At 36.4% G+C, this 27,967-nt stretch overlaps 1 protein-coding gene across 1 annotated transcript; it reads right to left on the bottom strand.

The window, feature by feature from the left end:
* Positions 1 to 17,625: 17,625 nt before the first annotated feature.
* Positions 17,626 to 17,769, bottom strand: LOC133093169 (keratin-associated protein 19-9b-like). Its single transcript, XM_061192926.1, has one exon. It carries the CDS (start codon positions 17,767 to 17,769, stop codon positions 17,626 to 17,628), a length of 144 nt encoding a protein of 47 aa, XP_061048909.1.
* Between the last annotated feature and the right edge of the window lie 10,198 nt (positions 17,770 to 27,967).

Genomic DNA, 27,967 nt, shown 5'->3' with positions numbered 1-27,967 from the left:
AAATAACAGTTTCATTATCAAGACAGGATAAATGAAGCAAGCAAGTTATGGAATAAAGTTTTCTAGATGAATCAGTCTTACAGAAGATGAAGTCCACAAATTGTAAATCTTCATATAATTATTCAGTAGAAGCCAGAACATCAGTATCTTCTATAGTAACATGGATAGTAGCAGCCATATCCATAGCCTCCATAACCACAGCCATAACCCAGCCTGCAGAAGCTGCCACATCCGTAGCCATAGCCATAGCCCAGGCCACCAAAGCCTCCACAGCTGTAGCTCAGGCCTCGGCAGTAGTTGCCGTAGTAGCTCATGGTGTCAGGAGTGGTGAGTCTGACTTGGTATTGTAGGTCAGCTTTGTGACTGTGACTGCACAAGAGCATTTGTATATGCTGGTGGGTGTGGAAAGCCACACCTCTAAATATCACCCAATAGAACACATTATTTGAAAACTGTCAACTATCTTGTTTCCTAACTTCAAACCATGCCTTCCACTTGTTTCGCGACTCCTTATTTAAAAGTTATGTGACACATTTTATTTTCTGTTTTATTTGAATTCTTAGAAAATTATTTCACTGCTAATAAGACACTATTGTGTTTATAATCCCCAAACTTGTTTGAGTTTCTGAGTATCAAGCTCCATAAACAAATTTCTATAAGCTTCCATTCTTCAAATTGCATCACATGAGATTGCATTTACCCTCTAATTATATCCTTCCCTTTGCTGTTCCATGGCTGTTGACTCTTTTCTAAATTATGGGTGTTATCTTTCTTCTCTGAAGAATTCACATAAATTGAACCATAATTTTCTCCAAAATACTAGCCCTATGAAAAATGACAATCAACTATGATGTATGTCTTAAAACAAAGTGCTTTTAAAGTCAGCAGAGAACCCCATTTAGTAGTTCAGTGATGTCATTTAATTTTTAAAAGAGCCACAAACTGAAGGCAAAGGAATTTCTCAATCATCATATTTCAGGTACAGTAAGCATGCTTGGTATATACCATTGAAGATTGCATAAAAAGAGTTCCTCCTAATCACTATAAGTAGCTCCCTACCCCCAACTATATTCTTATTCCAGATACTAAATTCCATATTATCATAAGATCATAACATTTCAGGATTCAGAGAAACTTGGGGTACCATTTATTTGTGTCCTTTATTATTTTATAAACAAGTGAGAAACCTGCAACTCAGACAAACAATTATACAACAATGATCTTTAGTGACAGTTGAGGACTAAAACCTTAGTTCATCAGGTAAATTTGAAATTTCCGCACTGCAGGTTAGGGAGTTTATTTTCCCATAGTGCACAACTGCCTTATATTTTTGTTTATTCCACTGTTTATTCCCACTATCATTAGATATAGATGCAAGTGACCTGAAACCAGTATATTCAGCTTGTCCCACTTTAAAAAAAAAATCTCAAAATAATTGAATATCAAAAAGAGTATTGATGATTTTTGAACTTCCTTTACACTTAACTACACTGGTTTCCCCTACCAGTTAATTAAGAGTACAGTGTGATTAGGTGTTTATATATTTCCATATTGATGGAACTTTGCAAACTACAAATTGAAGGGAATAATTAGCGGTAAAGAACTGCTCTATTTGAATCTACTTTAGCTGGAAGAATTTAGTTTCAATAAAATTTAAGGTAAATTTTTAAAAAGACTATTGTCTTTGGTCCTGGTCATAACCCGATAAGACCAGTCATTTTGCTTTATCCTCAATAACAGAGGTTCTCATGCGATTCAACCTAGGAATTACTTCCTATGTTCTTCTGCTTCAACTCCTAAAAGAGAAGCAAACCTCCAGCCCTAAATTCTGTCTGTACATGAAACACCAAGTTATCTGCCTCCTCTTCTCATTCTCAGCCTGCACTGCCTCCTACCCAGCACAGAAGGGACCAAACTCTCCCCCACTCACTCTATGACTCACACTGGTTCCTGTAGAAAGACACTCTTTCCAGTTTTTTGTTTTTGTGAGATACTACTGCCCTCGCATCTTAAGATTTTGACAAATATCAATGTTAAGGAATCATTTTATTTCTTATAACAGTGATTTATTTTGTCTTTAATCCATATATGCTTTTTAACTATATTCATATAAAAGTCAGTCTTATTCTGTGGTTTTGAAACAACTGTGGAAAAATTGAACAAACTGTAATAGGTAAGGAGAAAATCCAATTCCCTCAAAATGTCTTTCAACTCAGTAGACTCTGGGCATCAGCCAATTTGTCAAGGTAATAATACATAAGCTTTCTTTTTCCCATCATTGTACCTCCAATAGCTGCAAAGTAAGTGCAAGAACTTGTAAGCAATTTAAAAATTGCCACAGATCTTTGGTGATCAGAAAAAGGAATTTTTTTGGATGGTTCTCAATGGAGAGTACACATGTAAATGACACATTGATTGGAAAACAACCAGATAGGATACTTCTAGACCTCGTGTGTCATGTATACTTTCATTTTTAAAGTGAACTATGATAATAGATAATATTTAATAAGCAATTAATAAGAGCCAGGCACTATCTGAAGTTTTTTTTTTTAAGATTTTTTTTTTGATGTGGACCATTTTTAAAGTCATTTTATTGAATTTGTTACAATATTGTTTCTGTTTTATGTTTTGGTTTTTTGGCCCTGAAGCATGTGGAATCTCAGCTCCCTGACCAGGGATCGAACCCACACCCCCTGCATTGGAAGGCAAAGTCCTAACCACTGGACTGCCAGGGAAGTCCCCTACTATCTGAAGTTCTTTACATGTATTGAACTCAAACTCAAAACAATCCTTTGTAGTACTATTACTATCCGCTTAATTATCTGCACAAGGTCACACAGCTAATCAGTGGCTGAGAGGAGCTTCAAAACCAGTTTTCTGGCTCAAGAACCTGTGTTTTTTGAGCTCACTATGTGGTTCATACAGGATACTGTCTCTATTGTCAGGTGAGGGTAAAGTTGTTTGACCTTCAGAAGGAGCACAACTTCAGAGAAAACGAACGTTTAAACAAGAAATACTTAAACTATTTAAGAAAAATATAATTGCTTTTAAAAAGAAATAAAAAATAAATGTTTTAAATATTTTGTTCTAAATCAACTTTAGTTGACTTCATAAAACAAAGCATGCTACTCATAGCTTAGCTTTTCTTAATTCTATAGAAACCCCATCATGAGTATTGATTAATGTAATATTGGCATTTAGAAATATCTAAGGGAGTTGTCAGCCTGCTGAAGGCAGCCTGCACAACTCTTTGGGGTTAATCCATTCAGCAAATATTTACCTAATGATCACTATTTCTCAGGCATTAATATACTCAGGGTAAAAAAGGAAAACTAGTCCATGAACTTCATGGAGGCTACATTCTAGCATAGGATGAGATATTAAAGCATTGATATACAAGTATTATATAACTAGTGGACTTTGTGCAAAAAAAAATGAATGGAAAATGAAATAAACAAGGAGCTCTCTTTGGAGGTCTGGGCAGTTGTCTTGCCTGTGGTATAGTCTGGAACATAATCATGGGATATTGACTTGTTGGAAGACTGGGCTATTGTCCTTTAGCTAAATGTCTACAGAGCACTGTGTGATTCCAGATTTGTGGTTCTACCTCTCTACATTAAGACCATCTTGCTTTTTCATTGTTAGCTCTTGATATTTTCAAGTGATTTGACACAAAAAAAATGATTTGTTTCTGTTAATCAGAAATTTCTCCTGCTGCTTCATCCTTCTGCACTTGAAAACTGTGTTTTCTCTTTTATCTATGTGTTCTATTTTAATATGATATTTTTAATAGTTTTCATTATTTTCCTATTTATTGATCTTTCTCTTCAAAATGTCAGTGGGGCTTATATTAAAAACACACTTCTCTCCTCGGGTTTGTGTTACATCTCATGAAATTGTAAATTGTCCCTCTAGAAACATTTACTGAGTGCCCAGTATGGTTCAGACACAGGCTATACCTTGAGTATACATCACTGAATAATGCACCCTCTTACTCCCTGCTTCAAAGAATACCAGTAGTATAACTTTCCAAATGTCACTTCTTTGGTAATCCTTTTTCCCTTCATGCAATCCACAGTATTTTTAGGAACTTCTATGGCTATGACTAGAATAATAGTACAGGGAGTTTCACATCTTAGTACTGGCTGAAAAATATCGTTTATCAGACACATGCACACCTTATATTTAAATTTTAAAAATTATATTAATAAACATAAGTAATGAAATATATTAGCAAATTAATTATTTTGCATTTACTCTGCATAGCTGAAAAAAAAATCATCACCTCGTAAAACTCTGAAGATTAGCCACATCACAAATATGTTTCCTCTCATCCCACCTGAATACTCAACTCTGCCCATAAACCTATGTTTATTGGACCTTCCCTCATACCCACAGTCATGCCAAGATCTGTCTGTCTTTTAGAACACCTTCTCACTCTCCTATTCTTTCACTCTTGCCCACCACCTCTTCATTTCCCAGAGCAGTCACCATCAGACAGTCACTGGCAACTCTCCACCTTCTCTCTCTCATCAGCACACTTACTCTCTTTGAACCTTACCTCAAATTCAATATATGAAAAAATTTTTAAAGACAAAAAACACCAATCACCTTCCCTTTCACCCACCATGTGGTCAATGGTTTTGTTTTGTTTGGTTTTGTTTGGTTTTGTTTTGTTTCTCTCTTCCTTACTGTTTCTATGTTGGCTCACAACTTCAAAAATTGCCAGCTGTCAAAGCCAAGAACCTGGATTTATACCTGAGTCCAAATTTGCTTCCTCCAAATTCAAATTAATTGTCATTCCTTCAACAAATAATAGAGAACATTTACCTACTTATCTTGGAAACAAAGTAGTAAAAAGAAAAACAAATCCCCCATCCCCAGGATGCTAACATTTTACTGGGGGAGATAGACCATCAACAAATACAGACTTAATTTAGTCATTCACCAAATATTTACCGAATGGCTACTTTGTGCTCAATATTTTTTTTAGGCACTGGAAAAGATATTTCACAGTAGTAAACAAAGCTGACAAGAGCCCTGTATTCCAGAAGCTTACATTCTAGTGGGGAGTAGGGCAAATGACCCAGCAATCAGGCAATCAATCAAAAGAGTATGTTACGTAGTGATGGTGGTAACTGCTAAGGACAAAGTATAAAGCAGATGTGGGAGGTAGGCAATGACCAATGGGGGAACTGAAGTTGTAGATAGATTGTTAGGGAAGGCCCATCTTAAATAAGTGTCTTCTAAGTGAAGACTGGAAAGGTGAGAACATGAGCCATGTAGGGCTACCTGAGGGAAGAGCATGTCAGGCAGATGGTACTGAAAGCACTCTTAGCAGCACCATTGAGAAATAATTTTACACAAATACCTAAGGAGGTCATAGCAGGGCTTTGGGTTTGCTCTGAATCAGGTGGGAGGTGATTGTTCAGGGTAGTATGAGAACATGTCTCTTGGTTAGGCAGCATGTTAAGCTGGCTCCCCAAACCATCCCCTTTCCTGGTGTGCACACCCTGCACTGCTCCCAGCATGGTGAATATAATGAGTTTTACTCCTGTGATCAGGCTATTTCATATGACACAGTCAAGAAAGGGAGATAATCTGGTTGGGCCTAACCTAATCATAAGATCCCTATAAGAGTAGAGTTTGCTCTGGCTGGTAGCAGAATAAGAAGTCATAAGCTCAGAGCATGAGGGTTTGACATGTCTTTGCTGGCTTGAAGGTGGAGGGGCCCATGTCGCCAGGCATGTAAGTGACCTCTACTTATTCAGAGTAGCCTTTAGCTGATAGTCAGTATAGAAATGGGGACCCAATCCTACAAACATAGGAACTGGATTCTGTCCACACCAGTATGAGCTTGGGAATAGACTCTTCCCCAGAGCCTCCAGACAAGAACTCAGCCCAGTTGATCCCCTTATTTCAGCTTTAGGATACTCTGTGCAGAGAACCCAGGGACACCTTGACCAAGTTCCCATCCACAGAAGTGAGAGCAAAGAAATTGATGCTGTTTTAACTTGATAAATGTATGGTTATTGTTAAGCAGCCATAGAAAACTAATATAGTATCTTAACCTTTCTATCCTGAATGCTTTTAACACTCAAATTCCTAAAATTAAGTCATAGTAATAGTCCTAAACTTCATCATCTAAGTTTTGTCACACATTTACAATTCAGAAGGGGTTCAAGAAGAATTGAGAAAATAATATGGTAAATTTGGAATATTATGCACATTATTATTAATTTCAAAAGCAAATGTATTAGAGGTTGAGCTTCTAAGGACCTGCTTTCTGACTTTTAGCATAGCTACCAAATCAGTACTGCTTTAATGCCACATTCCATCTGTCAAACTTCAAATGAGTACACTCTTCTTTACACAAAGAAAGTTTTCTCCTCTGTACAGACCAGTAAACCAAAGTTAAACAATTTAGCTTTTGGATTGGTTATGTCATTTAATGTGACATTGGATAGTTTGTTAAAATTTATTGTGAAAACTGGGATCAAAATGGCTGTGTATGGTATAATGTTGTAAGTCATAATCCTAGTTATTACTTTAAAATGTATATCTCAGAAATAACTAATTTTCTTGTCAACTGCATTATTATGAACTTTCATCAAATCTTTAACCGTGGTCATTTTTAAGTCTTTTGTCATTTACAGACAGTTCTGGGTGTACTCTGATGCTTTTGTAAATCTGTTCCTATAAAAGGGTTTCATCTTCAGGAAATTCATGGAAAAGACTCTGACAAGTACAGGTTTCTGGTACCTGACTGTACTGCTGAACTGAATGAATAAGCATTTTCAGAACTCTAATGAAAAACTGATGAGCTCATAAAAGTGCTAACAAAAGATCAAGATGAAAAAAAAATTAATTACATGGGACTGAGTGAACTGATGAGGATGAGTATAATTTTTGTGACTTTCTGTTTGAATTTAAAAAAAGAAAAAATCCCACAAGGACTCAGAGGCAAAGAATATACAAATCAATTTTCACTGCAAAGTAAAGGAGCTGTTACAGTGGAGGATTACTGGACTGAATGTCAATATTATGACATAGTATGAGTGTGTTTCATGTTTGGTAATTGCAATCATTGTTGCTTTTGTTGTGGTCATCCATGTACAATGCTTGGTGTCAGTCTATTTATCTCTTGTAAAAATAAAATACAGTGTGTGTGGGAAAAAAAAAAGTGAATCAGCTATACATATACATATATCCCCATATACCCTCCCTCTTGCATCTCCCTCCCACCCTCCCTATCCCTCCCCTCTAGGTGGTCACAAAGCACCGAGCTGATCTCCCTGTGCTATGTGGCTGCTTCCCACTAGCTATCTATTTTACATTTGGTAATATATATTAGTCCATGCCACTCTCTCACTTCGTCCCCGCTTCCCCTTCCCCTTCCCTGTGTCCTCACGTCCATCCTCTGCATCTGTGTCTTTATTCCTGTCCTGTCCGTAGGTGCTTCATAACCATTTTTTTTTTTTAGATTCCATATATATGTGTTGGCATGCGGTGTTTGTTTTTCTCTTTCTGACTTGCTTCGGTCTGCGTGATAGACTCTGGATCCGTCCGCCTCACTGCAGATGACTCAATTTCATTTTTTTTGTGGCTGGGTGGTGTTCCATTGTATGTATGTGCCGCGTCTTCTTTGTCTGTTTATCTGTTGATGGGCACCTGGGTTGCTTCCATGTCCTGGCTGTTGTAAATAGAGCTGCAATGAAAAAAAAAAAAAAATGGCTGTGTAAATCAAAAAGCTGTTGTAAATATTACTGAAGAAAACATACGAAAGTGCTTTGAAAATACAATATTCTTTACTAAGTAAGAATATCCTTAAGTGATATTTCACTTAAAGAGAATCCAATGAAAGCCTAAAGCAGTATATTCCTGATTAAAATCTATGAACATCAAACTAACGCCTTTCTGATACAATTGATTCTAGAACTTTAATCTTCTTTACACTTATAATGGTTACAAACCAGGGCACTGATTCTTCTAAGTTATCTCTCTTCGATTTCATATTCCCACTTGCAGCAATTCCTAGATAACTGCTACCATTATTTTTGATGATGGTTATCACCTATGAAGTTGGAAGAGCTTCCCAGGCAATCTAACTCCACCTTCCAATTTCTAGTTTCTAAATGAAACTCTCCTGAAAATGTTGAATAAGTACATGTCTACTAGAGAAAACTGCATCTAGTTATTGATTATGGGGAAACAAACTGCTGAAAGAAGCAGGCTAACACAAACACTATGCCCAACACATTCTAAATCTTCCCTTCTAGTATATTTCTTTAATACTAAACTCGGGCAGTTTCTTTTTGGGGGGAACTTTCACTGACAACACAGGCTTGATTAAATGTCCCACCTATGGGGTCCAATTGCTCCCAATACATAAATCTTTCTTAAAAGTCAATAGAGAGAATTGTAATCATATATTTATTACTTGAATTTCCATCTGACCAGTAAGTTCATCAATATCCCTGGAAACTTTTTTATGTCTTTCTACTGCTTATACTTAGTAAAGATTGGGCACAATGTGATGATAATTACTCTTGGTTGGTTGGTTGAATAAATGCATGATTACATCTGTCATGGGAGGTGCCAGCATGGCATCACCAAGCACAGCAAAAATTAATAAGTTGAAGCTCTTGTTGACAATTAGCAGCCTTTTTCTTAGATGTCCAAGACTAGTTCATCTAACAATATTTTGAAATGTGGGCTAATGTATAATTATTTTGTACAGCTCATAAAAACTTTGGTATTGACCCCTTGAACTTGTACTGCATGTGACATGCTCTATCTCATGTCTAAAATTTGTTACCAATGTCTGTTCCTAGTATTTTTTGAGTCAACAGCTGAAGGCATGCACTATCAATATTTTTTTGTAAGCAGAGACACTGCTTCATTTGTCATGACCATCCTATGTTCTTGAAAGAAATTAAATATAGCATCTTTCAGGATTTCTCCCCCTTTTTTCTGGATTTCATGTATTCTGTCTTTGATTGGTTTGGTTTATAGACTCCAAAGCTAAGGATGTCATTGTCATATATTAATATACAAGTAGGTCAATGGTTGACCGATTTTGTGGTTATAGCTTGAATGCAGTTGTCTTTCAAAAGCTGTCATTCATTCAAAGACATCTTAAAAGAACTTTCTTCCTGATAACTGAAAAAAAAAGTACTTCAGAGAGGCAATAGAGTTCCATACAATCTCCGTTTTTGCAGGGTTTTATTACCAATGAAGCAAGTTGAATAAAAGGTGAAGATACCATCTGGAGATACAAAGAATAGGTAAACAGAACAGCCAAGGACAATGCAAGCAGTTCTGGAAGTCTAGAAACAGAAATGATTATTAACACACCCACACACCATATACTGGGACTTCTAGCCCTTTAAATAGAATCACAAACCGAATTACCTAAGTATAATTAGTTTGATTATCAAGGGAGTAAACCTAATCAAGGTAGGACATTTTGAAGAGCAAAGTTCTACAGTATGACAAGTGTCTCTTTGGGCACTCCATGCAAGGACTTGCTGAGACATGTATCCAAATATAACTTACAGCCCTGGGTACCTGAAAGCAAGGATGGCAACTTAGCAAACCAATTACTATGTGATTCTGAAGGTTGTTTGAGCTCCTTCAATTGTTGTTTAAGCGAAGCAAGAAAAACAGCCTTAGTAGAAGAAATCCATTAAGAACACAGCTTCCAACAATACAACAGAGTAAGGTCCTGCTTGGAAACAGCAAAAGACAGCAGGACATAGAATACAACACTGGCAAATGATGCAATAATGTTGCATAACGATCCCACTGTGAAGATATGAGGCTGGTTAAGAGCAGCTGCAGCTGCTTCGTTGATATACTTTTAACAAAATGTGAAAAGAATTGCTGGACAGTCTCTCTACCCTCATGGTTACATAGAATTACAGGTACAACACCACTGTCGGAGTTTTCATGAAGAACACACACACAGATTGCAGACAGACACACGCATAAACTCATGCTCAATGCCCTTATGTATAGAAATCCTATTTATGAAGGACAGAGAACTAGGACACATTTAAAATGCCAGCCAAAGTAAGTTTTTGTTTGTTTTTTTTTAAACCATCTTTATTGGAGTATAATTGCTTTACAATGGTGTGTTAGTTTCTGCTTTATAACAAAGTGAATCAGTGATACATATACATATGTTCCCATATTTCTTCCCTCTTGCATCTCCCTCCCTCCCACCCTCCCTATCCCACCCCTCTAGGTGGTCACAAAGCACCGAGCTGATCTCCCTGTGCTATGCGGTTGCTTCCCACTAGCTATCTATTTTACGTTTGGTAGTGTATATATGTCCATGCCACTCTCTCACTTTGTCACAGCTTATCCTTCCCCCTCCCCATATCCACAAGTCCATTCTCTAGTAGGTCTCTGTCTTTATTCCCATCTTGCCACTAGGTTCTTCATGATCTTTCTTTTTTCTTTCCTTAGATTCCATATATATGTGTTAGCATACTGTATTTGTTTTTCTCTTTGTGACTTTCTTCACTCTGTATGACAGACTCTAACTCCATCCACCTCACTACAAATACCTCCATTTCATTTCTTTTTATGGCTGAGTAATATTCCATTGTATATATGTGCCACATCTTCTTTATCCATTCATCTGTCGATGGACACTTAGGTTGCTTCCATATCCTGGCTATTGTAAATAGAGCTGCAGTGAACATTGTGGTGCATGACTCTTTTTGAATTATGGTTTTCTCAGGGTATATGCCCAGTAATGGGATTGCTGGGTCATATGGTAGTTCTATTTTTAGTTTTTTAAGGAACCTCCATACTGTTCTCCATAGTGGCTGTATCAATTTACATTCCCACCAACAGTGCAAGAGGGTTCCCTTTTCTCCTCACCCTCTCCAGCATTTATTGTTTCTAGATTTTTTGATGATGGCCATTCTGACCGGTGTGAGGTGATACCTCATGGTAGTTTTGATTTGCGTTCCTCTAATGATTAGTAATGTTGAGCATTCTTTCATGTGTTTGTTGGCAATCTGTATATCTTCTTTGGAGAAATGTCTGTTTAGGTCTTCTGCCCATTTTTGGATTGGGTTGTTTGTTTTTTTGATATTGAGCTGCATGAGCTGCTTGTAAATCTTGGAGATTAATCCTTTGTCAGTTGCTTCATTTGCAAATATTTTCTCCCATTCTGAGGGTTGTCTTTTGGTCTTGTTTATGGTTTCCTTTGCTGTGCAAAAGCTTTTAAGTGTCATTAGGTCCCATTTGTTTATTTTTGTTTTTATTTCCATTTCTCAAGGAGCTGGGTCAAAAAGGATCTTGCTGTGATTTATGTCATAGAGTGTTATGCCTATGTTTTCCTCTAAGAGTTTGATAGTGTCTGGCCTTACATTTAGGTCTTTAATCCATTTTGAGTTTATTTTTGTGTTTGGTGTTAGGGAGTGTTCTAATTTCATACTTTTACATGTACCTGTCCAGTTTTTGCAGCACCACTTATTGACGAGTCTATCTTTTCTCCACTGTATATGCTTGCCTCCTTTATCAAAGATAAGGTGACCATATGTGCGTGGGTTTATCTCTGGGCTTTCTATCCTGTTCCATTGATCTATATGTCTGTTTTTGTGCCAGTACCATACTGTCTTGGTTACTGTAGCTTTGTGGTATAGTCTGAAGTCAGGGAGCCTGATTCCTCCAGCTCCATTTTTCGTTCTCAAGATTGCTTTGGCTATTCGGGGTCTTTTGTGTTTCCATACAAATTGTGAAATTTTTTGTTCTAGTTCTGTGAAAAATGCCAGTGGTAGTTTGATAGGGATTGCATTGAATCTGTAGATTGCTTTGGGTAGTAGAGTCATTTTCACAATGTTGATTCTTCCAATCCAAGAACATGGTATATCTCTCCATCTATTTGTATCATCTTTAATTTCTTTCATCAGTGTCTTATAATTTTCTGCATACAGGTCTTTTGTCTCCTTAAGTAGGTTTATTCCTAGATATTTTATTCTTTTTGTTGCAATGGTAAATGGGAGTGTTTTCTTAATTTCACTTTCAGATTTTTCATCATTAGTATATAGGAATGCAAGAGATTTCTGTGCATTAATTTTGTATCCTGTTACTTTACCAAATTCATTGATTAGCTCTAGTAGTTTTCTGGTAGCATCTTTAGGATTCTCTATGTATAGTATCGTGTCATCTGCAAACAGTGACAGCTTTACTTCTTCTTTTCCAATTTGGATTCCTTTTATTTCTTTTTCTTCTCTGATTGCTGTGGCTAACACTTCTGAAACTATGTTGAATAATAGTGGTGAGAGTGGGCAACCTTGTCTTGTTCCTGATCTTAGTGGAAATGGTTTCAGTTTTTCACCATTGAGGATGATGTTGGCTGCGGGTTTGTCATATATGGCCTTTATTATGTTGAGGAAAGTTCCCTCTATGCCTACTTTCTGCAGGGCTTTTATCATAAATGGGTGTTGAATTTTGTTGAAAGCTTTCTCTGCATCTATTGAGATGATCATATGGTTTTTCTCCTTCAATTTGTTAATATGGTGTATCACATTGATTGATTTGCGTATATTGAAGAATCCTTGCATTCTGGAATAAACCCCACTTGATCATGGTGTATGATCTTTTTAATGTGCTGTTGGATTCTGTTTGCTAGTATTTTGTTGAGGATTTTTGCATCTATGTTCATCCGTGATATTGGCCTGTAGTTTTCTTTCTTTGTGACATCTTTGCCTGGTTTTGGTATCAGGGTGATGGTGGCCTTGTAGAATGAGTTGGGATGTGTTCTCCCTCTGCAATATTGTGGAAGAGTTTGAGAAGGATAGGTGTTAGCTCTTCTCTAAATGTTTGATAGAATTCGCCTGTGAAGCCATCTGGTCCTGGGCTTTTGTTTTTTGGAAGATTCTTAATCACAGTTTCAATTTCAGTGCTTGTGATTGGTCTGTTCATATTTTCTATTTCTTACTGGTTCAGTTTCGGCAGGTTGTGCATTTCTAAGAATTTGTCCATTTCTTCCAGGTTGTCCATTTTATTGGCATAGAGTTGCTTGTAGTAACTCTCATGATCGTTTGTATTTCTGCAGTGTCAGTTGTTACTTCTCCTTTTTCATTTCTAATTCTATTGATTTGAGTCTTCTCCGTTTTTTTCTTGATGAGTCTGGCTAATGGTTTATCAATTTTTTTTATCTTCTCAAAGAACCAGCTTTTAGTTTTATTGATCTTTGCTATCGTTTCCTTCATTTCTTTTTCATTTATTTATGATCTGATCTTTATGATTTCTTTCCTTCTGCTAACTTTGGGGTCTTTTTGTTCTTCTTTCTCTAATTGCTTTAGGTGCAAGGCTAGGTTGTTTATTTGAGATGTTTTCTGTTTCTTAAGGTAGGATTGTATTGCTATAAACTTCCCTCTTAGAACTGCTTTTGTTGCATCCCATAGGTTTTGGGTCGTTGTGTCTCCATTGTCATTTGTTCCTGGGTATATTTTGATTTCCCCTTTGATTTCTTCAGTGATCACTTCGTTATTAAGTAGTGTATTGTGTAGCCTCCATGTGTTTGTATTTTTTACAGATCTTTTCCTGTAATTGATATCTAGTCTCATAGCGTTGTGGTCAGAAAAATTACTTGATACGATTTCAATTTTCTTAAATTTACCAAGGCTTGATTTGTGACCCAAGATATGATCTATCCTGCAGAGTGTTCCATGAGCACTTGAGAAACGTGCATTCTGTTGTTTTTGGATAGAATGTCCTATAAATATCAATTAAGTCTATCTTGTTTAATGTATCATTTAAAGCTTGTGTTTCCTTATTTATTTTCATTTTGGATGATCTGTCCATTGGTGAAAGTGGGGTGTTAAAGTCCCCTACGTTGATTGTGTTACTGTCGATTTCTCCTTTTATGGCTGTTAGTATTTGCCTTATGTATTGAGTTACTCCTATGTTGGGTGCATAAATATTTACAATTGTTATATCTTCTTCTTGGATCGATCCCTTGATCATTATGTAGTGTCCTTTTTGTCTCTTGTAATAGTCTTTATTTTAAAGTTTATTTTGTCTGATATGAGAATTGCTACTCCAGCTTTCTTTTGATTTCCATTTGCATGGAATATCTTTTTCCATCCCCTCACTTTTAGTCTATATGTGTCCCTAGGTCTGAAGTGGGTCTCTTGTAGACAGCATATATACAGGTCTTCTTTTTGTACCCATTCAGCCAGTCTGTGTCTTTTGGTGGGAGCATTTAATCCATTTACATTTAAGGTAATTATCGATATGTACGTTCCTATTCTCATTTTCTTAAATGTTTTGGGTTTGTTATTGTAGGTGTTTTCCTTCTCTTGTGTTTCTTGCCTAGAGAAGTTCCTTTAGCATTTGTTGTAAAGCTGGTTTGGTGGTGCTGAACTCTCTCAGCTTTTGCTTGTCTGTAAAGGTTCTAATTTCTCCATCAAATCTGAATGAGATCCTTGCTGGGTAGAGTAATCTTGGTTGTAGGTTTTTCTCCTTCATCACTTTAAATATGTCCTGCCACTCCCTTCTGACTTGCAGAGTTTCTGCTGAAAGATCAGCTGTTAACCTTATGGGGATTCCCTTGTGTGTTATTTGTTGTTTTTCCCTTGCTGCTTTTAATATGTTTTCTTTATATTTAATTTTTAATAGTTTGATTAATATGTGTCTTTGATTAATATGAGTGTTCCTCCTTGGATTTATCCTGTATGGGACTCTCTGTACTTCCAGGACTTGATTAACTATTTCCTTTCTCATATTAGGGAAGTTTTCAACTATAATCTTTTCAAATATTTTCTCAGTCCCTTTCTTTTTCTCTTCTTCTTCTGGGACCCCTGTAATTCGAATGTTGGTGCATTTAATGTTGTCCCAGAGGTCTCTGAGACTGTCCTCAGTTCTTTTCATTCTTTTTTCTTTATTCTGCTCTGCAGTAGTTATTTCCACTATTTTACCTTCCAGGTCACTTATCCGTTCTTCTGCCTCAGTTATTCTGCTATTGATCCCATCTAGAGTATTTTTAATTTCATTTATTGTGTTTTTCATCGTTGCTTGGTTCCTCTTTAGTTCTTCTACGTCCTTGTTAAATGTTTCTTGCATTTTGTCTATTCTATTTCCAACATTCTGGATCATCTTTACAACATTATTCTGAATTCTTTTTCAGGTAGACTGCCTATTTCCTCTTCATTTGTTAGGTCTGGTGTGTTTTTACCTTGCTCCTTCACCTGCTGTGTGTTTTTCTGTCTTCTCATTTTGTTTATCTTACTGTGTTTGGGGTCTCCTTTTCCCAGGCTGCAGGTTCGTAGTTCCCGTTGTTTTGGTGTCTGTCCCCAGTGGCTAAGGTTGGTTCAGTGGGTTGTGTAGGCTTCCTGGTGGAGGGGACTAGTGCCTGTGTTCTGGTGGATGAGGCTGGATCTTGTCTTTCTGGTGGGCAGGTCCACGTCTGGTGGTGTGTTTTGGGGTGTCTGTGGCCTTATTATGATTTTAGGCAGCCTCTTTGCTAATGGGTGGGGTTGTGTTCCTGTCTTGCTAGTTGATTGCCATAGGTTGTCCAGCACTGTAGCTTGCTGGTCGTTGAGTGAAGCTGGGTCTTGGTGTTGAGATGGAGATCTCTGGGAGATTTTCACCATTTGGTATTATGTGGATCTGGGAGGTCTCTTGTGGACCAGTGTCTTGAAGTTGGCTCTCCCACCTCAGAGGCACAGCCCTGATGCCTGGGTGGAGCACCAAGAGCCTTTCATCTACACGGCTCAGAATAAAAGGGAGAAAAAATAGAAAGAAAGAAAGAAAGAGGATAAAATAAAATAAAGTAAACAGCCATAAATAAATAAATAAATAAATAAATAAATAAATAAATAAAGTGAAACCTTAAAAAAAATAAAGATAAAATAAAGTTACTAAAATAAAAAATAATTATGAAGAAAAAAAAATTTTTAAGTTAAAAACAAAACAAAACAAAACAAAAACGGACAGACAGAACCGTAGGACAAATGGTGAAAGCAAAGCTATACAGACAAAATCTCACACAGAAGCATACACATACACACTCACAAAAAGAGGAAAAGGGGAAAAAATAATATATCTTGCTTCCAAAGTCCACCTCCTAATTTGGGATGATTCGTTGTCTACTCAGGTATTCCACAGATGCAGGCACATCAAGTTGATTGTGGAGATTTAATCCACTGCTCCTGAGGCTGCTGGGAGAGATTTCCCTTTCTCTTCTTTGTTTGCACAGCTCCCGGGGTTCAGCTTTGGATTTGGCCCTGCCACTGCGTGTAGGTCGCCTGAGGGCGTCTGTTCTTTTCTCAGACAGGACGGGGTTAAAAGAGCAGCTGCTTCGGGGGCTCTGGCTCACTCAGACCGAGGGGAGGGAGGGGTACGGATGCAGGGCGAGCTTGCAGCGGCAGAGGTCAGCATGACATTGCACCAGCCTGAGGCCCGCCCTGCGTTCTCCCGGGTAAGTTGTCCCTGGTTCACGGGACCCTGGCTGTGGCGGGCTGCACAGGCTCCCAGGAGGGGCGGTGTGGAGAGTGACCTGTGCTTGCTCACAGGCTTCTTGGTGGTGGCAGCAGCAGCCTTAGCGTCTCATGCCCGTCTCTGGGGTCCGCGCTGATAGCCGCGGCTCGCGCCCGTCTCTGGAGCTCGTTTAAGTGGCACTCTCAATCCCCTCTCCTCGCACACCAGGAAACAAAGAGGCAAGAAAAAGTATCTTGCCTGTTCCGCAGCTCCAGACCTTTTCCTGGACTCCCTCCCGGCTAGCTGTGGTGCACTAACCCCACTTCAGTCTGTGTTCACGCAGCCAACCCCAGTCCTCTCCCTGGGATCCGACCTCCAAAGCCCGAGCCTCAGCTCCCAGCCCCCGCCCGCCCCGGCGGCTGAGCAGACAAGCCTCTCGGGCTGGTGAGTGCTGCTCGGCCCCGATCCTCTGTGCGGGAATCTCTCGCTTTGCCCTCCGCACCCCTGTGGCTGCGCTCTCCTCCGTGGCTCTGAAGCTTCCCCCCTCGGCCACCTGCAGTCTCCACCCACGAAGGGGCTTCCTAGTGTGTGGAAACCTTTCCTCCTTCACAGCTCCCTCCCACTGGTGCAGGTCCCATCCCTATTCTTTTGGCTCTGTTTTTTCTTTTTTTCTTTTGCCCTACCCAGGTATGTGGGGAGTTTCTTGCCTTTTGGGAGGTCTGAGGTCTTCTGCCAGCGTTCAGTGGGTGTTCTATAGGAGCAGTTCCACGTGTAGATGTATTTCTGATGTATCTGTGGGGAGAAAGGTGACCTCTGTGTCTTACTCTTCCGCCATCTTCTCCTATCCAAAGTAAGTTTACTGAAAGTAAATTTTCACAGATCTCACATGAACAATATGAAATGAGAGTTCTGCCAAAGTATGTATCCAAAAGGAGAATTATTACCCAAACTGTAAATCCACCACACTGCCCCAAATTAGAATTGCAAGTTCAGATGATTATTATCAAGTCAGTCCTGGTATGCTGAAACCTGAACATCTATTAAAGTGACCTAGGATTGGCTTATGATAATTTCATCTGAGAGAGGCACCAATGGAATGAAGTGTCCAGAGGGTAGAATCAAGAAGAGGAAAATTGGCTGAAAGTTCTCAGTCATGTGTGAGGTTGAATGCAAGGTTTCTTAGTAAAAGCCAGAGGAGCAATATCTTCCATAGTAACATGGGCGGTAGCAGACGTATCCGTAGCCACCAGAGCCACAGCCACAGCCCAAGCCACCAAGGCCATAGCCCAGACCGCCATAGTAGTTGCCGCAGTAATAGCTCATCTTGTCAATAGTTGAAGATGTAGGTGAGAACAAAGCTTTTGCTTTCAGAATATGAACTTCTCTGCTTCCTTGGGGCCTTTTATAAACCCTTGTAGTAGGTGTGACAAACCACAAGCTATCATACCCTGCATTTCATCAGCTAATTTGCATGAAGACCATGTCATTAACATTGTGTTCATTTATAGGGGAGGCCCACACCCATTAATGCTGGAATTCCTTTACTGCTGCCTTATAAATTCCTGAAGGTATATCGTATACTTTTAGCAATAAAAAAAAAAAAAAATTGCCATACTTCATCTCTGTAACCAAGCGTCATGAGTTTGCATAGCTTGAAAGCCACACATATTATTTAAGCTTGCCTTGAAATAAGAACATCACCCCTCTGCAGACTTGAAGCACAGATGCACAGAGACTCCAGGTTGCCATGAGATCCTATCATTTAATCACCAACATTTTCGTGATGTTTGTTTTGGCAGAGAAACCAAATGTTTAGATAAATACTGCTTTTGCTTTGTTTTACTTTTTTGACAGGATTGATTTTAACATTTGATTGTAAATAATGTTTTCAGGCTAATTTATAGCACTGTCATTCTTACTGGTTTGTATGTTTTTATGTGGTTATATGGTGTTCACTTTTACGTGCATCAACATTTCTTAAACATGAGATATCTACAACATGTTTTACAGTAAAAAGTAAGTATGTATATAATTTTTGTGTGTGTACAGCACCTCTGTGTGCCATAGTTAGTGTAACACATGCATTATTTGAGGTCTATAGAATAAAATGTGTATATTGAGGGGTATTTTTAGTATAGTGATATCTAAAATACACTTCTCCTTTGTTAATTAATCACTTATACTGATTTAACTGATTTCCTCAATAGCTCCTAGCCAAATCCTATGTTCAGGAAAAGACACAATAAGAAGTATTTATCCTATACTGCGAAGATCGCATAAAACATCAATAATACAATGTGAAGAGTCAATGATATTTTAAGTTCTAGACAAGGGATTGTAAATGTATAAAAATAATAAATAATGCTACATTCTCATTGAGTCCTGCCTGGCAAAATAGTCCAATAGTTTTTTGGGGTTTTTTTTGGTTTGTTTGTTCCTTTATTGCCATATACAATATCCAATTACTGTGCTATTTTTGTTAATAAAATGTTTCCACTTCTATCTAGTTGTTGCTGATGGTATAAAGAATGATGATGGTATAAAGACTAATGGCATAAATATGGCAGGAAAGCTGTATTTACCATGGAAAGGATCAGGGTCTTTATGAGACAGAATTATTAGAGGCAAAACACATTAATTTTCTATGGATTGATATTTTTAAAAACATCTGATATTAAAAATCTAGATCCTTTTCTTGACACAATTCCAATAGTGATAATAATTGAAAAAGGTAAAGATATATCTTTTTTATTAAATAACTCTATGAACATATTGCTAAAGGAAAGCTAATCCTTCTTTACTGTTTTATTGTACAAGAAGATTTTTTCAATTTAATGTACTATTAAATTGCATTATCAGTATTAAAACCATGTTTATACATTGTGAATGAACACTGGAATAAGGCAAGGATTTCCACAATTACCACTGTTATTGATCATCTTTATGTAGAGGATGTCAATGCACCTGGAAAAGAAAATAAACTGAGAGATGATATAGTGGAATGTCAATATCATTATAAAATTTATCATATGGACACATTTGGAAAACACAAGAAAATCAAATCAACGACTTTGGGAGTAAAAATTATATGGAAAGTTATAAAATAAACATTACTCAAAGACTTTCATGCATATGAACAAAGCCTTTTAGAAAGTATAATTTGATGATAGCTTATTCCAATTTCAATGACAATGTCAAATAGAGAAAAGGATTTTTCATGAAATGTGCATGACACTGGTGAAAAACTTTATGGAAGGATATAGAAGACTTGAATGAATGAAGATTTATGCCATCCATTGTATGAGAAGATAAAATACAGAAACGATCACTATCTTTCCATTTTAATTCATAAAAATAATAGGATCCTAATCAATATCACAGAGTGATATTTGGTGAACTTTCCAAAATTATCTTAATATTTATCTGAATAAAGAGGACAGTTTTCCACATTAGAACTTTTTCAGTAGATATAAAAATATGGAAAAGAAAACAACATCATTAGAATTAATAGTTTATGAGAATACAATAAAAAGTCCAATTTATCATTATGCTTATTTCTTAGTGTTTTATTTAGGAATTTTACAAATACAAAGTATTATTCATATAATTGAATTTTGGTCACCTTTTGGTGGTATACATTTTAAGTACAAAAATAACGTTGACTTTACAAAGTGCATTTTCATGTTGGTCTATCTGATCTTTGAACATCTGGAAAAAAATACTTTGGAAAGATTTATTGGGAATATTTTTACTTGCTTTCATAATTATTGATGAAATTAAATTGTCCATTCCTTTTTGAAGTATTTATGGAATAAAACATGACTGTTATTCAGATATTTTCAATTTCTTAACATGCAACCTGAATGCTGTTGTACTATTATTTGAAGGGAAAAAAACCCTTCTGTTGCTATGTTATATCTTCTTGCTCATGTTTAATTTCATTACACAAGAAACACACACACACACAGACACAACATTTACATCATGAGGTTTTTTCTTATTTTCTTGATTTTTCCAAACTACTGATCAATTTATTACCCCTACAAATCTTCTATACTCTAATTTTTTAGCATTTGCTTTGATTTTTATTATTTCTTCTTACATATTTTGTAATTGCCTTTTTAGCCTTTTCCTAACTTTTGAACTATACAAATATGTCTTGCTAAATCCTGAACATTTAAAGCTCTGCATATGTTTCATTTTATATATTGAGATACAAATTTAGATTTTCATATGCAGGTCTCATTTTCTAAATGTTTTATTCTCTTATTGTTTTTTTAACACATTATTTAATTAAAGTACATATTTCAGTAAAGTTTTTGTTAAGTTAATCTCTAGTTTTCTAGCATCATGAGTTGACAATACAAGCACAATTTATTATTTTTGTAAATTATTGAGCTTTTTCTGAAACAGAATATGCTTACTGTTTTTTTAAATATTCAACAAATATGTTAAAAAGAACCTATAATTAAGAACATTACTATTTTTCAATAGCATAAATTGTATTTTTCGTTTCATCTATGTCAATTATTTTTCTATACATAATCTCTCCTAAATTTATAGTTTTATGATAAATTATCTAACACCAGTTATGTTTCTCTTAAATTTGCTTATTTCTAATATTTCCCTTCCTATTATTTCAAGCTCTATTATTTGGCTCACTGTTGACTATAGCTGTTGTAACTTTATTACCAATCACAATCTTATCAATGTGTAGTAATACATTTGGACTATGTAATACTTTTCATTTATACTTTATTTCATAAGACTTTTGCTGCACTTGTTTTCATTCTGTTTTGCCTTTTATAGTTCTGGCTATCTTTTCTTTAATATATAGTTACCTTTTTTGTGTTTAAATCAGATGATCACTACTGCCACCTAGTGGCAGTATACTCCAAATTTGCTAGAAATATTACCGATTAGATAAATACTATGTTTGGAACAATAAGGTAATAATACCCTAGACAGTGTCATAAAGTTCTGAAGGTTATGTATCCTTCAATGTACCAAACCACTGAAAATTGTGAATATTATTGTCACAAAAAAAAATATATGAACACAGCATTTTAAATATAGTTGCAAGAGATGTATGGACAGACAGCCAGTAACCAACTCGAGGCACATGAGGTTAATAAAAGCTGAGTTAGATGATTTCATAGGCCACACATCTTATGGCCTAGTGTGGGACAGTCAAATTTCTAAATTATTGAGATATTGAAGAATTTCTTTAACTAGTAAAAACATTAATCTTACTATTTCCAATTTCCCTTCACCCATAGAAAAAAAGGAAGATAGTAATTCTTCTACATATTGTAGCAGTCAATTTTTTGAGTTACATAATTACTTACAGAAAGGGGTAAGTAGATCAACCATTTGAAAACCAAAGTCATGATTATTAGAAGGGAAATTTATCTCATTTTTTGACAAGCTTCGTACTGGAGTCTTATTATAATAATAAAGGAAAGTCTTGACTAGTTTCCTAGGCATAGAGTGCAAACAGTTCACCTAGCAGAGTCAAAGTATTCACTTTGATATGATTTGATAGGGGCTATCAAAGCTTTAGTGAGGTTCTCTGGTATGTCAGAGTTACGATGAGGGACACAAGTATTCTTCAAGGCAAAGGTGACCTTAATATGGGACTTCAAGTACTTCTAGTCACATTAGGATGATTAAATACACTGTATAATGAATTTATTAAGTTATCTTAGTTTTATGTCATTAAACATTCAGTTTATGTAACTCCCTGTGTTCTGATTCTTGACCCAGAACACATCTTTTTGATTATGTTCAGTCTTACCATTCTTTACAGGAAAAGAGTAAGCTGATTATATTGGGTTTAAGTCTTTTGGCCATTCTAACAGTGATTTCTCAGGGTAAATTAACAAATTGGCTTCTCATTATGATTCCATTCCCCATATAAAATAGAGGTGATGTGGAGATAAAGTGGGCTTTTGGTATTTCCATTTCCCTGTAACAGTAATTGGTCTCTGTAAATTAATGAATAATCAGATTATAATTCAGATTTCCATGTAGGTTAAGTATGAGAATTCTCAAATCAAGCACACTTAAGTATTACATTTCCAGCAACAATTATTTCTTTTCATACATGAATGGGTTGGCTATATGTTTTATAGATGACCCACCTGAACTTGTTAATGTTCATCGGCCCCTGAGAAATGGATTTATTCTCAATATAGTAACTGCATCAAACGATCTAACTGAGCCTATAAGCTGAAGAGCTAGACTTTGAAGAGGGATAAATTTATCAGGACAATTAATGTTTTCCTAGGAGACTTCTGGTGACTTGACTTTTTTTCTTTGGGAGAGTCTAGATAATTCTCTCTGTCCTCTGTGAGCTAAGAAGAATCAATTACATAATGAAATTACTTTTGTTAACATATACCTGGGAATAGACCCCTTACCTCTTGTACTCTGGAAACATTGACCCAGCCCATTTTTAATGAATTTATTAAGCAATATTCTGGGCTGCCCTAGACAGATGAGCATGAAGACATGTATGATCCATTACTGCAATGGCCCTTGTGCATGCCTCATGGAGGCAGCCCACTACCTCATCTTCTTGGTAACTACAGATTGTTTCTGCTCCTATTATTACAGGTTTTTCCTGTGATGTATTAGTAGGTAAATGTATTTAGCTTTGCAACTGATGTCTTCATTTAATTGATGAGGTTTATTTTGTCTCTCTTTACCATTTTTTAACCCATAAACTATCTGTCAGGACTACCTCACCTTTTATTTTAAATGTTTGAAATTTATCCTTATATTCTATTACTTAGATGTTTACACTGTAACCAACACAATTTCTCCCAAGTCAGTATCCTGGCAGCCTGAGATGGTTCTCATATAAACAGTAATATAAAAGTAGAATATAAACTGAATTGGCAACATGGGTGCAGTTGTCAATTTTGATTTTTCTTTAGATCTTTCCTAAAAGATCAAAACACAGATTGATCCAAAGTCTACAGTATTGAAGTATCATGAATGCAATCCTCATATTCTTAAATAAAGGAAAAAAAAAACCTATAACAGGTGACAGTGACTTTCATAAAATTCTACTGTTAACATAGCTAACTGTTGAACCACATGGCTTTCCACTCAACCAGAACATAAATAGAATTCCTGAATTCCTGGTACTCTTCCAGAAATTTCACCTAGAATCAGTGGGATAAAATAGTTGTCTGAACTTAGTGAGATGTTTAAAAAATAATAAATAAATAAATATTACAAAAAATAAAAATAAAATAAAAATAAATAAATAGATCGAGAGCACACAACTAAAAGACAGACCCTACCAGGGTCCTGGGCTACCCAGATATGTAAATGTGAACAGACCAAAGAGTTGTAGTAGATAGATGAAGATGTCAAAATTCTTCCAATGAGAACTGAGGTCAGCCCTCCAACATGAAATAATACAAAATTAGTAAATTATGGTAGCTTTAAATTCATTCATTCTCACATTTATTCATTCAACAAATATATATTGTGCATAAACTATAAGGTCTTGCTTGAAGCTTGGGGGATCATTTTATGGAAAAGAAATCAGGAGACAAAAGTCCCTGTCCTCAACGAGCATACATTCTTCTAGGTGAGAACAAATATACCAGATGATGAGGAATTCTATAAAGGAAAAAGTTGTATAGAAAGGGCTTAGAGAGTGCAGCAAGGAAGTTGAAGTTTTCAGTAGAGTAGTCAGGGAAGTCTCACAGGGAGGAAATTTTGAGACAACTGTCAGAGAAGGTGAGGAAGCAAACTGTGCTGATATTTGAGAAAAGAGCACTCCAGTTAGAAGGCACAGCAAGCACTAAGGCACCGATGGGGAAATATTCAGAGAAATACCACAGGGGAGAACGGTGTTGAGAGGCAAAAAATGGAGGCGTTTTATAGGCCATTGGAGGAATCTGGCTTTTACCCTGAATGAGATGAGTAGCTAGTTGAGTATTTAGAACCAAGGAGTGCATGATCTTGCATGATTTATATCTCTTTCATCACCAGTAATTAGTCAAGGTTTCCTGTAGGGGTTAAGAAGAGTGCATAAATTCCCAGGCAAGTCTAGCTCTCCATGTGAGTAGGGAGCCGTAGATTTCAACAGCCTCCAACAAATAAACAGGAGTTGACTGTTGAGGGGTGAAAGCATTCAAGGGGGCTTTTTACCTGGCAATTGTCAAAGAGATCCAAGGTAATAAGGGTGGAACACTAAAAGCATCTACTATGTGTGACTTAAACAAAGACTCAGGTTATAGTGGAAAGGCGTCAAGAAATGGTTAGATTCTCGATATGCACTGAAAGTAGAGTCAACATAAGTTTTTGATAGATTGGATGCAGGCTTTGAGAGAGAGAGAGAGAGGAGTCAAGGAACTCAAAAGCGTTTGCCCTGAAAATATGGGTATGTCATTAATTGATATGGGAAAAGTTGTGAGTAGATCAAATTTTTTTCTGAGGCAGAGGAAGATGAGAAGAATAATTTTAGACATATTCAGATTCAGATGACTATGAGACATGCAAGATTTATATAGATAATTGGGTATATGAGTCTGAGTCTGGGTTTCATATGAGAGATCTGGGCTGGGAAGAAAAAACAAATTCAAGGGCATGAAGATGGTATTTAGCATAGTTAGGAGGAATGAGATCACTGAGCTGTGGGGTGCTTTGTTATATCAGATTACTCAGATTAAGAAATTACCCAAAGGAAGGGAAGTTAATTCCCTGTTTGATGAGATTCAGGAGCAGTTGTTCTGATTGGTTCATAGCAATTAGAAAGTGCTGGCTCTTGAATTCCCTCTTGGACCTGCTTCTGCTCAGGCACTTGGAGCACTTAACCTAATATCTGCTCTGACATGATGGGCCATGATCTTTTCTTTCTACTTCCATTGCTTCAAATTAGTACAGAATAAGAATTTTGAAAGTCCCCAGTATTTGGTGAAGGAAGAAAGGGAAGAAGGAATCCTTAGTTTTCTCTTTAAACCATCTTTCTCACTGATAAACTTAGAATTTATTATATTAACTTCATTGCATCTATTTATCAATCAATCAGTAATCATATTTGACATTCTGAGGTGAGTGATTATATGCTCCAAAGTCTCCAATAAACAACAATTGAACAACTTATAGTAAAGACCAAGTACCTAAGTACTAGGCACAAAAGAAAAAAAAAGTCAGATACAGATTTCTTGTTTAGGCTATCCTCATCATTTATAAAATTTACTATTAAGAGAAAACATTTTTCACCCAGTCACAAAACCACAGATGTAAATATCAATGAAAGAAACTTGTCTTGATGTCAAAATCAGATTATATTTGATGAAAAATAAGATCCAAAATTTTCTACGTTGGCTATTAATATAAAATTACTTCAATATATGAAGGTTACATAAGAGTAAAATGCTAAATTCTAAGTATAATGGAAGTTATCCATTGAGTTTGTCCAATCTAGTGGATGAAGTTGACCTTCTGAAGTTTTGCATGTTGTAGATGAGAATAAATTTGCCATTGTTTAAACTAAACATAAATCAGAAGGTATAAAATAACTTAAAAGTAAAATCATAGGTTCAGTGATGAGTCCAAAGGTATAAGTTACACTATAAGACATTACGTAGAATTCGTAGGACCAATATGTTCCAAAGTTGCATGACTCAGAGCAGCTGTATCTATACCCACTGTAGCCATAGTCACATCCACATGCATAGCCACAGCTCAGGACACCATGGTAGTTGCTATAGTAGCTCATGGTTTCAAGAGTATAAGGTTCCTCTAAGAACTACCTACACAAGACCTTTTATATCCATTCATAAAGGGGATATAAAGCAAGAACACTTTTATATTCTACAGACAATGAATGGGAAAAATATCATTAATATATTTCTTTAGGCAAGATGAGGTCTGCATGCTCATTAAAATTAAGATTACTTTGCTCTTATATTACGTACCTTTACTGAAAAATGTTTATGTTGGTTACAAAGCTTTTGCTTACTTCCCACCACAGTTTATATCAAGACATCTTTCTTTTTTTATTGACTTTTATAGGAGTATAGTTGCTTTACAATGTTGTGTTAGTTTCTGCTGTACAGCAAAGTGAATCAGTTATACATATACATATATCCCCTCTTTTTTAGATTTCCTTCCTTTAAAGAGTTCAGCATGTCCACATTGTACCATCCTGACATCCTAAGATGACAATACCCTATTATGACTATTTACTTAGTTTCTTGTCTCACATGAGAAACTATGAGCTACTTCAGGGCACAGACCCTGTATTACCCATCCCTCTACCCCATTGTCTCACAGGTTGTCTGACACATAGTAGATACTTAAATATTTGCTAAATGAATTTATGGATGAATGGATAGATGAATTAATAGATTCTTTTTTTTTAATAGATCTTTATTGGAGTATAATTGCTTCATAATACTGTGTTAGTTTCTGTTGTACAACAAAGTGAATCAGCCATATGTATACATATATCCCCATATCCCCTCCCTCTTGAGCTTCCCTCCCACCCTCCCTATCCCACCCCTCTAGGTCATCGTAAAGCAATCTCCCTGTGCTATGCTGCTGCTTCCCACTAGCTATCTATTTTACATTCGGTAGTGTATATATGTTGATGCTACTTTCACTTTGCCTTAGCTTCCCCTTCCCCACCCCATGTCCTTAAGTCCATTCTCTATGTCTATGTCTTTACTCCTGCCCCACCATTAGGTTCATCAGTACCAGTTTTTTTTTTTAAGATTCCAGATATATGTGTTAGCATACTGTATTGTTTTTCTCTTTCTGACTTAACTTCACTCTGTATGACCGACTCTAGATCCATCCACCTCACTACAAATAACTCAATTTCATTTCTTTTTATGGCTGAGTAATATTCCATTGTATATATGTGCCACATCTTCTTTATCCATTCATCTGTCAGTAGACATTTAGGTTGTTTCCATGTCCTGGTTATTGTAAATAGAGCTGCAATGAACATTTTGGTACATGACTCTTTTTGAATTATGGTTTTCTCAGGGTATATGCCCAGTAGTGGGATGGCTGGGTCATATGGTAGTTCCATTTTTAGTTTTTTAAGGAACCTCTATACTGTTCTCCATATTGGATGTATCAATTTACATTCCCACCAACAGTGCAGGAGGGTTCCTTTTTCACCACACCCTTTCCAGCATTTATTGTTTCTAGATTTTTTGATAGTAGCCATTTTGACCAGCGTGCGGTGATACCTCATTGTAGTTTTGATTTACATTTCTCTAATAATTAGTGATGTTGAGCAACTTTTCATGTGCCTCTTGGCCATCTATATATCTTCCTTGGTAAAATGTCTATTTAAGTCTTCTGCCCATTTTTTAATTGAATTATTTGTTTTTTTGATATTAAGCTCCATGAGCTGTTTGTATATTTTGGAGATTAATCCTTTGTCTGTTTCTCATTTGCAAATATTTTTTCCCATTCTGAGGGTTGGGTTTTCTTTTTGTCTTGTCTATGGTTTCCTTTGCTGTGCAAAAGCTTTGAAGTT

Source organism: Eubalaena glacialis, chromosome 6, assembly GCF_028564815.1.
Source record: "Eubalaena glacialis isolate mEubGla1 chromosome 6, mEubGla1.1.hap2.+ XY, whole genome shotgun sequence".
In the NCBI taxonomy this organism is placed as follows: Eukaryota; Metazoa; Chordata; class Mammalia; order Artiodactyla; family Balaenidae; genus Eubalaena; species Eubalaena glacialis.
The sequence above is the reverse complement of the archived record's forward strand: the minus strand, read 5'-3'. Positions and strand labels throughout refer to the sequence as shown.

Excerpts from the sequence above, each read along its gene's own strand:
- LOC133093169 (XM_061192926.1), bottom strand. The coding sequence starts at position 17,769 with ATGAGCTATTACTGCGGCAACTACTATGGCGGTCTGGGCTATGGCCTT.